Consider the following 13,490-nt stretch of genomic DNA (forward strand, 5'->3'; position numbering starts at 1 on the left):
AGAGACAAAGTACTCGCAATTCAACAGCTCAGACACAAGCGGTATGTGGCAGGGTCTACAGTCAATCACGGATTACAAAAAGAAAACCAGCCCCGTCGCGGACCAGGATGTCTTGCTCCCAGACAGGCTAAATAACTTTTTTGCTCGCTTTGAGGACAATACAGTGCCACTGACACGGCCCGCTACCTTAACCTGCGGGCTCTCCTTCACTGCAGCCGAGGTGAGTAAAACATTTAAACGTGTTAACCCTCGCAAGGCTGCAGGCCCAGACGGCATTCCCAGCCGCGTCCTCAGAGCATGCGCAGACCAGCTGGCTGGTGTGTTTTAAGGGCATATTCAATCAATCCTTATCCCAGTCTGCTGTTCCCACATGCTTCAAGAGGGCCACCATTGTTCCTGTTCCCAAGAAAGCTAAGGTAACTGAGCTAAACGACTACCGCCACGTAGCACTCACTTCCGTCATCATGAAGTTCTTTGAGAGACTAGTCAAGAACCATATCACCTCCACCCTACCTGACACCCTAGACCCACTCCAATTTGCTTACCGACCCAATAGGTCCACAGACGACGCAATCGCAACCACACTGCACACTGCCCTAACCCATCTGGACAAGAGGAATACCTATGTGAGAATGCTGTTCATCGACTACAGCTCAGCATTTAACACCATAGTACCCTCCAAACTCGTCATCAAGCTAGAGACCCTGGGTTTCGACCCCGCCCTGTGCAACTGGGTCCTGGACTTCCTGACGGGCCGCCCCCAGGTGGTGAGGTTGGTAACAACATCTCCACCCCGCTGATCCTCAACACCGGGGCCCCACAAGGGTGCCTTCTGAGCCCTCTCCTGTACTCCCTGTTCACCCACGACTGCGTGGCCATGCACGCCTCCAACTCAATCATCAAGTTTGCGGACGACATTACAGTGGTAGGCTTGATTACCAACAACGACGAGACGGCCTACAGGGAGGAGGTGAGGGCCCTCGGAGTGTGGTGTCAGGAAAAAAATAACCTCACACTCAACGTCAACAAAACAAAGGAGATCATTGTGGACTTCAGGAAACAGCAGAGGGAGCACCCCCCTATCCACATCGACGGGACAGTAGTGGAAAGTTTTAAGTTCCTCGGTGTACACATCACGGACAAACTGAATTGGTCCACCCACACAGACAGCGTTGTGAAGAAGGCGCAGCAGCGCCTCTTCAACCTCAGGAGGCTGAAGAAATTCGGCTTGTCACCAAAAGCACTCACAAACTTCTACAGATGCACAATCGAGTGCATCCTGTCGGGCTGTATCACCGCCTGGTACGGCAACTGCTCCGCCCACAACCGTAAGGCTCTCCAGAGGGTAGTGAGGTCTGCACAACGCATCACCGGGGGCAAACTACCTGCCCTCCAGGACACCTACACCACCCGATGTCACAGGAAGGCCATAAAGATCATCAAGGACAACAACCACCCAAGCCACTGCCTGTTCACCCCGCTATCATCCAGAAGGCGAGGTCAGTACAGGTGCATCAAAGCTGGGACCGAGAAACTGAAAAACAGATTTTATCTCTAGGCCAATAGCCCTCACAAGCACATTAGAGGCTGCTCCCCTATAGACAGACTTGAAATCACTGGCCACTTTAATAATGGAACACTAGTCACTTTAGTTTACACATTTTGCATTACTCATTCTCATTCTTTTCTACTGTATCTTTGTTTATGCCACTCTGTTCGCCCAAACATTTATACACTGCTCAAAAAAATAAAGGGAACACTTAAACAACACAATGTAACTCCAAGTCAATCACACTTCTGTGAAATCAAATTGTCCACTTAGGAAGCAACACTGATTGACAATAAATTTCACATGCTGTTGTGCAAATGGAATAGACAAAAGGTGGAAATTATAAGCAATTAGCAACACACCCCATATAAAGGAGTGGTTCTGCAGGTGGTGACCACAGACCACTTCTCAGTTCCTATGCTTCCTGGCTGATGTTTTGGTCACTTTTGAATGCTGGCGGTGCTTTCACTCTAGTGGTAGCATGAGACTGAGTCTACAACCCACACAAGTGGCTCAGGTAGTGCAGCTCATCCAGGATGGCACATCAATGCGAGCTGTGGCAAGAAGGTTTGCTGTGTCTGTCAGCGTAGTGTCCAGAGCATGGAGGCGCTACCAGGAGACAGGCTAGTACATCAGGAGACATGGAGGAGGCCGTAGGAGGGCAACAACCCAGCAGCAGGACCGCTACCTCCGCCTTTGTGCAAGGAGGAGCACTGCCAGAGCTGTGCAAAATGACCTCCAGCAGGCCTCAAATGTGCAACTGTTTAGCAAAACATGCAAAATATAACCCTAAAAAGTTGCAAGTCAACAGAGTTGCAGTTGATATGTTGTTGGCAGTTTGAGCATCTTTAGACCACGGAGGCATGTGGTGTGGCTGGCCTATCAGAGCTCAGACCTGAGATCCAACATATATTCTCTCACATGCTTGTGATCCAGGTCAAACATAAAGCTATTGAACGTGGCACAGGTACACTATAGCACCAAGAGTGTAATGTTACTAGACCATACACATAGAGAAGCCCCACATAACTAAAGGAGAGGAGAGCTGGCTGGAGCCCAATACAACGTACGCTGAGGAAATGCAAGGGGCTTCTTAAAACACAAATTATGTGTGTGATTTATGTGGTTCATTAGCAGTAATGGCCAGTTGGAATGGGCCCAAAGCCCTGGAGATAAAAACATGCCTCACATGGTTCAGACAGGGTTGGGGAGTAACTGATTACAATTTCTTTTTTTTTTACTGTGATCAGTTAGTCACAGCAAAAATATTGTAATCAGATTACAGACACGTTTGAAAACTAGATGCTTACTTCTAGGATTACTTTTAAATTCAGAAAGGATGTTTGGGGAAAATTACATTAAATTCAGCATTGAAAAAAGGCACAAGTTTAAGTTTGTTCCACCTGATTGAGTCTGACCACAAGTCAGATACCACTATGATGACAAACCAAATGTGTTTAATGAATCCGTTTTGTCTATGTCTAATGCCCCGTAAATGGAAATAAATCCTTAAGTAACTAAAAGTAATCAGATTACCATACTGAGTTTGGGTAATCCAAATGTTACATTACTGATTAGAATTGTGGACGGGTAACTAGTAACGGATTACATTTAGAAATTAACCTACCCAAAGCTGGTTTCAGATCAGTTAGCACCATAGGACAGGGTTAAAAGGGTGTTAGGCTAAGGACCACAGTATAGTAGATCATAGGCATAGAGGTACAGTAGTCTGGCACTGGACACCATTAGTAACATCCACTACGACTCATAGCACGTATAAGCAGTATTTCATATATATTGTCTATTAAAGACAAAGAAAGGGAGCTGTGACTGGCTATGTACTGTACATTGAAAACATTATATCAGAGAAATTAACAACTTTTACACATCATTGGTAAATCTTAATTTGTACTGTAATCGTGTTTGTGAACGGACATTTGTGAATGAATGCTTTTATTTTGCTATCTACCAGGTCAATATGCTTTTCACAACATATTATCCAGTCCAGCATGGTCACCATGGTACCAAAGAACCACTTGACAAAAACTATTTGTTTCCTTTTATTCCCCTGGACCATTGATAAGAGCTGTTACTGGAGGCATGGCCAGCCCTGTAGCCAATGGGAGCGGAGAACAGAGCTGTAATGGCTAAAGCAGGTGGCCTGTAATAGAATCATGATGATGATGCATTAAAAGATGATTAAGAAGGGGCGGGAAATGTACTATTTGTAGAACTGTCTGTCTCTCTCTCTTTCCTGACTTCTTATGGTTATTTTTTTGTCTTTAACTCTAAAAACCCATTTGAGATAACAGTAGAGGTCAGTTAGAAGGGTTCTATCCCATTCCGTCACACCACGGTGGAGTTAAAGTCAAATACAATATGTGATGAGAGAAGGGTTGAGAGTAGAACATGGAATCACCACAGTACATGGCTTTTCACCACACTTTTTGACTGGGCCTTTTTTGGCCTAAGTGCACATAGGGGAATGACTTTAATTGTTGCCTATTTAGCCTCTCTTGGAATACTTTGGGGTGTATTTGAGAATACTCTCAGGAATTCATAAAAAATATACAAAAAATTGGTTTGATATGTTTTCTTTGAGCAGGTCGAGTGGAGAGGAAAAGTAAAGAGTAATGTAATATAGTATGTGTGGAGACTCCAGGGAGAGGCTACTGTATACAGGGCCCCTACAGTCAGCTCTATAACAGCCTTACTGTCACGGAGACCGGATACTCACACCAGCTCAGTGGCAGATTAAAGAATGGACTAATGGAGTACCCAAACTGACTGGTGATTTGGGTCTGTTAGTGAAAGGGTTCAGCAGCACTATCACATGTCAGCTATATGAATAATAAAGAGGTCTTACTAACAAGAATGTGGGGAAATAACAGAAGAACATATTGAGTGCCTTCCAAGTGGGCAAAACTGGTTGATATGACAACCAGTTTTGTTGCTGAGATGTCTCTTTTTGAATGAGCCTACGTCATATACACTGTGGTGTGGCTATCATGCATATCTAGTGTGGGTGTTTCAATGGGGAACTATGTATTTAGTAAGAAATAGATATGGTGGACAGTTTGAGTTGTAGAAAAATGAAGGTAAATCATGTTTGATGTTCCCTTGTATGTGAAGGTTTCAGAGTGAAATGGAAGAGGGGAAGAACCTTCACTTGGCCGAACTGGCTTGGGATGTGAAACGACGCCCCAGGCTTGAGGAGCTGGAAAGAGAAGTGTGCAGGGAGCTGCGCCTGGAGCGCCGAATCCGCTGGTCGGTGATTGGACAGGTAAGGATGGAACAGCGGCACTCCTAGGGCTGATATCAACTCATAGTTGCTTAAGCAGCAATAGGACCTCAGTGTTTCTGTTGGTATCTTCATCCATTTGCCTCTCTCTCTCACCCGTCTCTCTTAGCCTGGTAGCCAGATGGGAGATTGGAGACCCCTGGGAATGGAGACACACACACCTCTGGTAATGGACTAATGTTCCCAGCTTTCACTCTTTGGGGGCTGTAGACATATTACTGCTTCCCTGTCTCCCATCTCCTGGGAAATCCATATCCAAGTACAGTGGCAAGAAAAAGTATGTGAACCCTTTGGAATTACCTGGACTTCTGTGTAAATTGGTCATAAAATGTTATCTGATCTTCATCTAAGTCACAACAATAGACAAACACAGTCTGCTTAAACTAATAACACACAAACAATCATACTTTTTCATGTCTTTATTGAACACACCGTGTAAACATTCACAGTGCAGGGTGGAAAAAGTACAAAAAAATAAATTTCCCTTTTTCAAGACCCTGTCTTACAGTTGGGATAAGGTTTTGATGTTGGTGTGCTGTGCTTTTTTTTCTCCACACAGTGTTGTGTGTTCCTTTCAAACAACAAAATTTTAGTTTCATCTCTCCACAGAATATTTTGCCAGTAGCGCTGTGGAACATCCAGATGCTCTTTTGCGAACTTCAAACGTGCAGCAATGTTTTTATTTGGACAGTCGGTGGCTTCTTCGTGGTGTCCTCCCATGAACACCATTCTTGTTTTTGTGTTTTACGTATCGTAGACTCGTCAACAGAGATGTTAGGATGTTCCAGAGATTTCTTTAAGTCTTCAGCTAACACTCTAAGATTCTTCTTAACCTCATTGAGCATTCTGCGCTGTGCTCTTGCAGTCATCTTTGCAGGACGGCCACTCCTAGGGAGAGTAGCAACAGTGCTGAACTTTCTCCATTTATATACAATTTGTCTAACCGTGGAGTGATGAACATCAAGCTTTTTAGAGATACTTTTGTAACCCTTTCCAGCTTTATGCAAGTCAACAATTCTTAATCTTGGGTCTTCTGAGATCTCTTTTGTTTGAGACATGGTTCACATCAGGCAATGCTTCTTGTGAATAGCAAACTGAGTGTTTTTTTTAGGGCAGCTCTAACCAACATCTCCAACATCTCCAATCTCCAACATCTCTAATCTGGTCTCAATGATTGTACTCCAGGTTAGCTGACTCCAATTAGCTTTTGGAGAAGTCATTAGCCTAGCGGTTCACATACTTTTTCAACTTACACTGTGAATGTTTAAATGATGTATTCAGTAGAGACAAGAGAAATACAATAATTTGTGTGTTATTAGTTTAAGCAGAATGTGTTAATCTGTTGTTGTGACTGAGATGAAGATTAAATAGACTGTTATGACCAATTCATGCAGAAAATCAGATAATTCCAATAGGGTTCATATACTTTGTCTTGCCACTGTATTTGGATGATGTGATATGCGTTTGCCAGTTTGGTAAATGTAAAACGTTTAGATGAGGAGGATGATTAAGTTGCAACAATGGAGACCACACATTTGATATAGAATAATTGCTAAAAAATATGAAAGGTATACTTGTTATATTTACTTTTTTTTAAATTTGATATGGATTAACATGTGTTTTGATTTCCAACATACTGTAAATCTATATCAATTCCGTTGATGTACCTTTCTGTGTTCATATATACAGATTACTGTTAGGGACTTGCTGCTCATGATTGGGCACATAACTAGCTCAGTATTGGAGGAGGTAAATAGCATCCTGATCCCTGCCTTGGTTGACCTTATAAGGTTGAGAGCTTCAGAAAGTGATGCAGAGAGTATGCTCTCCATCAGCAAAGACACCAACGAAGATTCAACCCAGGGCTCTGTCAGCTGTACCTCCCTACTCTCCAAAGTCAATGTGACCTGTCTCACTCAGAGTCCTGACAGTAGGTTCTCCCCAATCTCCATTGATGAACCAGTCACTGCTGTCCAGACTTATTGTAGCAGCAGTTCTCTGTCCAGTGAGGAACGAGCACACTCTTCCTCCAGTCAGATCTCTAATAAAAACCTACAGGCTGCTAGGCCACGTTCTACCAGGACCCAATCTGCCATGCCCCAATCTGATAATGTGACAGGTTAAAGGAAATACTAATAGCCTGTTATACATTAAACAGTATTAGTAAATTCATAGTATGTGAGGATCTTAAAACATCTAAGGTTAAGAAGATCATGCATTCAGTATTAGTTGATAGATTGATAACATTTATATAATTGTGTTCAAATCCGTCAAGCATACAAAGGGTACGAATTGTGAGAGGAATGTGTAAACGTTATGTTGATTACTTTATGTTGTCGTGGGTAAAAGTGTTAATCTGTGATCTACTAAATGCTCTTAATCTATGAGCCTGAGATTGATTGCTCTGGTCTCCACTCAAATTCACGGAGAATTCGCGGTCTTTTTCTCATTGCACTAAAGGTTCTCAATGAGTACACATGAACCTATCACTCTCGTGATTCTTTCCCCCCTTGTTCAGGTACGTTATTGATGATTAAAACGAGTAATTTAAATGTAATAACTTGCTAACATGTCAAGAGTGTTTAAGGTGTGTCTTAGTAACATATTGAGGAAGTTAGTTAAGTTTGCAGAGAGTAATATGAGCCGTGCTCGTTTGCAGCTAGCTTCGTACTGCTAGGTACTGCTACGTAGGTGCCATTTTATGTCGATTGTGAATGAACGTGCTTTAATAAGATATTTTGCGGCATTATTTGTGTAATTGTTTTTCAAACACTTTATTGCCTGTTGATAAATTGAGTTATGGTTTACTGAGTTAAAGCTTTGTACTTGACAGTTATTTTGAAAATAGTATTTGTTTCAGTGATGTACAGTGTATACTGTTGTGACTTGAATAAAACTATCTATTTCCTGTAGATCTGTTATTCTGTAAAATGTGTTACTTATGTAAAATGATTGCACTAAAAGTTCTCAATGGGTAAACATTAACCTATCACTCTTGTGATTCTTTCCCCCCTTGTTCAGGGGTGTAACACTAAACCACCACCTGCTAAACCACCACCTGCTAAACCACCACCTGCTAAAGCACAATCTGCTTAACCACCTACTGCCACTGACTACTCTGGAACCTTATCTGCTGTGGTAGGTTGTGGGCATGTCATCCCTGTCAAACTGACCTTGGCCAGTTTCTCCTCCTTACTCTCCAGCGAAGAGACCAACACCAGCTTCCCCTCCAGCCAGGGCTCATCTAGCAGAAGCTCCCTGGTGTCTACCACTTTGAAAATCTCAGCCACTGACATGCATCCCAAGCAGAGGTCAGCCAGGAGCAACTCCTTCTCCTCCTCCTCTGACTCCATCAAGCTTTTAGACAGAATGAGTGACATTCCTTGCTCCCTGGCTGTGAGCTCTATTTCAACTGTTCCTGGACCTGACTCTAGCAGCAGCCCTATGCGGGAGAATAAATTTGCTACTAAGGTCTCGTCGATCTGCCTCAGCCAAGATATAAATGGTCAAGGAGGGAGTCTGACACATCCAGCCCCTTTGGGTGTTTCCCTCCCCTCCATTATTGAGTGTGCTGGCAGACTTGTATGTTCGGTCATCTCCCAGTCTTTAGCAATTGCTGAGCCGCGGTGAAGTGTGAATGGTGAGGAGGGCGCTCCATCTCCCACCACAGTCTCCCATTCTCCTACAAGGGTGTTTGTCAGCCACATAAGGAGTAGCCCACTAGGTGAGGACCTTGTAGATTCAACACTTGCGGATGTTATCTCTGTCCTGAAAATGGAGGGAATTCTTTCCTCCTCTCCGACTTTGGACGAGGAGCTGCTTGATCTCTCCTCCAGTTGTTCTTCGTCATCCAGCGAAACACTGCAATGTGTGTCTGTTGGCCCTCTTGGCAGTGGGTCGGAGACGTCCTTCAAACTTCTTGGGGGTCGTACTATGAGTGTCGCCACCCCAACGGCCCATGTTATCACAGAGGACTTAGAAGTCTACAGTGATGAGATCATTAACGAAATCCTTATTATAATGAGGACCAAAAAAAGATGATGACAGTGGAAGTGACGTCTCTGGTGCATCAACACCATGCAACACACCAGCACCACAGAGCCGGTCCTCTTCTGCACTGAGGGGAGTGCTTCCCCATGACAGGAGGATACTCAGCACAACACTGCTTGGAATCCAGAACACACTAGACAGTGAGAACCTCTCAGGAGAGAGCTCCATCTCACCACAGGACAATGCCAGAGTCCTGGAGATGATAAAGTTGTTGCAGAGGCGCCTTGAGGGGACACCCTCAGAGTCCTCCATCCATATCACAGATGTGGCTTCACCCTTGGGCTTTCCTCTCCCTGTATCTCTCCATGCTGTTCAGTCGTGTGTATTTGCCACTGACGAAGACCTGAAGGCAGAAAGAGTGAAGGGAGTCTTTGAAAGCCTGAGATCCCGGTTTGAGCTACTCCATCAAGCCTGTGAGTAACATCATTACCAGGGCAACAACAAAGATGGCTGCCTCCAATCAGGTTAGTTTAGAGACACTCCAGGCAGCATCAGCAACATCATCTGCTATGGCTCAACCTTATTAGTTTGGTTTTATTTCAAGTTGCCATGGTGTCCTGCTCTGATGACTTAGAGGGTCTGGGTGATCATCTCAGATGCCCCTCAACTTTAACCAGAGTTCTGACACCTTTGACCTCAGAGAAAGCTACACTGACACCTGCTGTTCAGAAGATCAGAAGGGAGATGTCTAAGGAAGTGGCCACTGAACTCCAGAGTTTCTTGATCAAGGAATCCCTTACTGGCACCCAGACACCATCCAATGGACATGTTTGCACTTCTGGTTCTGCCCCAAGGGAAGCTGTGCGGGACATCCTGAGGAAAACCAAAGAGGAGGCTTCCAACAAAAGCCTGAATAATATTTTCTCTGTTAGTTTGGATGAGCGGCTCACAGACTCCATTGCAGATGCCTTATATCCAAAGTTGCATGACACATTGGAGTCCAAGAGAGAGCTGCAAGCTTCTTATTACAGCTCCCAGATCAGCTGCAGCCTCAGCCCCTTCGAAGTTGAGAGCAGCCTAGAGCTCCAGGAGTTCACTGACCCACTATCTGAGTCAGTATTGTGTCTCCTGGATAGGACATTTAGAGATGAAGCTCAGAACTTAAAGACAGGCGGGGGTGTTTTACAATATGTCACAGACCCAACCTATAAGAAGCTTTTGATTGAACCCCACACCAACGATGTCAATGTGGTTGTGCACACGATTGCATTGGAGGAGTTGCCTGTTGAGGGTTGTATTGCGCAAAGTGAGGCCATTCATGGCCTTCACAAGAAGCAAGAATTACCTTCCAGCACCAGTGACAGAGGGAATGAGACCCCGAGCCCTACTAATTGCCTACTGGAGGGTGTAGTGGACAAACTGGTACGGAAGATGCTATTTCAGGGCCTTGACATCCCTGAGGTACCCATGAACGACAGCCGCTCTGAGAACTTTAAGCTACAGTATGAACTGTTTGCAAAGCTTTGTCCTCTGATGGTCAGGACAATCATGGCTACAACCATAGCCAATCAACCACCTACTATTCAAGAAGCAGTGATGTCTTCCGAGAACATCCATGTAAAAGAGCTGTGTGAGGCAGGTATCAAACCTCTCAAAGAGAACAATGTACCCGATGACAGCTGGACCCTAGTTGAGGATGTGACCAACAAGCTGTCCAGTGCTCTGTGGGTGAGGGTGACTAACAGGTGGAGGGAAGCAAATGTCTGCCTGAAGGCAACAGACATCTTTCAGTTGGTGCTGTCTGTGCATAGAAAGTTGATGCAACGCTATGGCACAGAGGAAGCCCTACAGGAGATACTGTGCCACAAGGCACCCAAGCTGCACAAGGACATTGTCTGTCTTGTCACAAACGGAATTATGGATGCACCATCCAAACTTCAAGGCACCAAAAATCTGGAATCTACACTCAACTTGAAAGAATTGACAGCCTTGTTTAATGAAATGACAACCCGTCAATCTTTGAATAAGAAAGCTGAGCAGAGCAGCATCAAGACTGAGATTGAACAGCCGGAGTGGTCCACTGTGGATCAAGTGACATCCGGTTCCACCAGCTTCATTAGGGAGCTAATATTAGAAGAAGTCCTGATGAAGCTTGTCAAGAAAATATGCCGTGTGCCAAAAAGGACCAACAAACATCAGCGCATCCAGATCAGTGATCTGGTGACTGAGCTGATCCGATTGTTCGATGATGAGGTGGCCAAATATCTGATTGAGGAAATGGAAAGCCAGCAAAAAAGTTTCAATTCTAAGATGACATCGAAGCTGGCAGATGCCATCTACACTGACCTTGGGAAGGTCAAGCCTTTGAAACGCTCCTTGAAAATTGACGATATATTTGAGGATCAGGAGATGCTTTCCATTGTCTCTGACATTGTTTCCCACAAGCTACTGGCCATCTTGAAACCCTCACTGCCCAACCCATATGACCACGAGACCTCAGACCTTGAAGATTCATGCAGTGATGATGTGGAGGATGCGGAATCTGAGGGGGTGCATTATGCCACCGGCAGAAAGGTAAGACAAGCTCAGATTACTCTTGAATGGTCATTGGTTGTGCTTTTTGATATCGGCACCAGTAAGTATAGTTGTATAATTATAGGAATATGTAAAGGAAGTGAAATTGATGTTTAATTGTGCATCTTTGAATTCTGATCACAGTCCAAGATGAGCATTGTCCTTAAAGACACTACAGAACAGCCAGAGATGTACATTGCTGTGGATTCTCCACCTATGAGTGAGTGTTCCTGGGGGGAAATGTTCTTATGGGACAATTATGTATAAAGAAGTAATAAATGATTGTTTTATCAGACAATTGTCCATCTGAAATTCTTACATATTTTCATCTTCTTGCCAGTTAAATTATCCAAGATGAGGAAAGGCATCCGGGGCTTCTTCTGGGGAGTCCAGAAGGCCTGGAAACGCTTGGTCACCTGCAAGTCCTCTGGGTCCTCTGATGGGTAGCCTGGATGACGTGCAGCCCATGTCAGTTGCTTTTGCCAGGCTACATCTGAGGAGAACACCACAACTGGCCTCAATACAACATTTTTATTTTTGTTGTTCATTTCTGTTTTCATTTTGAGTCCCCTAATGCTGCTCTATTTGAACCAGGCTGTCAGTGGACTAGCTTACCATTAGTTTATACTCCTTAAGGAAGATCCACTATAGGCTACTCAACACCAAAATTCCATCTGGGTCTTTTGATCCCTTATTAGCTCCCACTCCTGTAACTAGGAATGTGAGCTTCTAAATGTCATTCAGACATCTACAGCTTCTCCTGTGATCAGGAAGATAAGCTAAGAAGCCCAACCAATTTAGATGTGATGCCATCTCCCTATTGTAATCATTGATCCACGTCCATTGCAGCCTCTAAATTTGATGTAGATATTTAGCCTAAATTAAAGAATTACAAGGAGGGTAGGCCGACAGCAGCTTCTACTCTTACGATTAGGAAAGTGGTGCTAAACCTTTTGGGCTTTGAGGAACTATGTATTTTATTTTTCAATCACTTACATACTTTTTAATGGATGTTTTAATAAACCATTTGTATTGCAGATTTTGATTAATATTGTATCTTTCATAATTGTTCATTTTAATTTAGGTATTCATTTGATGACATGGGACTAAAGCGTAGTTTATACCCTACATACGTACACAAGAAATAACTACAAGCAGCTACACAAATACCACTCTACACAAGAACGCAGGATCAGCATTTTGTGAAGCGTTCTTGTGTTGCACTGTCACAGTCGTCTCCTTGAATGACAGTGGACCAAGGCGCAGCGTATGCAAAATACATCTTCTTTATTTGAGAAAGAAGACAAACGAAACAAACACTATACACAAACTAACCAAAACAACAAACGACCGTGAAGCTACAAACGTTAGTGCACAAACAAGCAACAAACGTTCAACATACTGACATAGACAATTACCCACAAATGCATGATGCCTATGGCTGTCTTAAATATGGCTCCCAATCAGAGACAAATGAAAGACATCTGTCTCTGATTGAGAACCACTCAGGCAACCATAGACTTACCTAGAAACATACACTCCACCATAGACACAGCTAGACTTCTATACTAAACATAAACCCAACTACTCTAATAAACCCCCTAAACCTTACAACCACCCTAGACACTACAAAAACCACATACATTCCCCATGTCACACCCTGACCTAACTAAAATAATTAAGAAAACAACGAATACTAAGGCCAGGGCGTGACATGCACACGAAGGGTATGAACTAGGCTTAGTCATTTTATGACTTCTATAAGGGTATATAATGGTATCCATAGTGCAGTATTAAGATATTCATTATGGAGCTTTATATTATAGTAGAAATAGTGTAAATGAGTAAAAGTGAATTGATGTATGTCAACTTGATGGCGATATTTGCTTGCTCAACAAAAGCTATATTGGTGTTAGAAGGTCTGAAGTTGCATGACATTCACATATTTATTTAATTGGCACGGCCCTGAAAGAGGTAGAAAAGGCCTCAAGATGGCAACAAATATATTCTATCAGAAAATCGAATCAATGTATTTATCCCATGCGCTGAGTAGAACAGGTGAAATGCGTACTTACA

At 43.6% G+C, this 13,490-nt stretch overlaps 1 protein-coding gene across 3 annotated transcripts; it reads left to right on the top strand.

Moving 5' to 3' along the window:
• Positions 1-1,418: 1,418 nt before the first annotated feature.
• LOC129849770 (uncharacterized) lies at positions 1,419-12,463 on the top strand. Of its 3 annotated transcripts, none has more exons than XM_055916526.1 (6): positions 1,419-1,499; positions 4,682-4,832; positions 4,960-5,016; positions 5,460-11,414; positions 11,559-11,634; positions 11,755-12,463. In XM_055916526.1, the coding sequence occupies exons 4-6, from the start codon at positions 9,450-9,452 to the stop codon at positions 11,859-11,861; spliced, it is 2,148 nt and encodes a 715-aa protein (XP_055772501.1). In that variant the 5' UTR covers positions 1,419-1,499; positions 4,682-4,832; positions 4,960-5,016; positions 5,460-9,449; the 3' UTR covers positions 11,862-12,463. The 3 variants fall into 3 exon arrangements, with proteins under 3 accessions (XP_055772501.1, XP_055772503.1, XP_055772502.1); XM_055916528.1 differs by having other exon boundaries at positions 6,540-11,414; XM_055916527.1 differs by having other exon boundaries at positions 7,872-11,414.
• Positions 12,464-13,490: the final 1,027 nt, after the last annotated feature.

Source organism: Salvelinus fontinalis, unplaced genomic scaffold, assembly GCF_029448725.1.
Source record: "Salvelinus fontinalis isolate EN_2023a unplaced genomic scaffold, ASM2944872v1 scaffold_1666, whole genome shotgun sequence".
Lineage (NCBI taxonomy): Eukaryota > Metazoa > Chordata > Actinopteri > Salmoniformes > Salmonidae > Salvelinus > Salvelinus fontinalis.

Excerpts from the sequence above, each read along its gene's own strand:
- LOC129849770 (XM_055916526.1), top strand. The coding sequence starts at position 9,450 with ATGGTGTCCTGCTCTGATGACTTAGAGGGTCTGGGTGATCATCTCAGA. Across the intron at positions 11,415-11,558 it reads ATTATGCCACCGGCAGAAAG|TCCAAGATGAGCATTGTCCT; the intron begins GTAAGACAAGCT and ends TTCTGATCACAG. Across the intron at positions 11,635-11,754 it reads TGTGGATTCTCCACCTATGA|TTAAATTATCCAAGATGAGG; the intron begins GTGAGTGTTCCT and ends TCTTCTTGCCAG.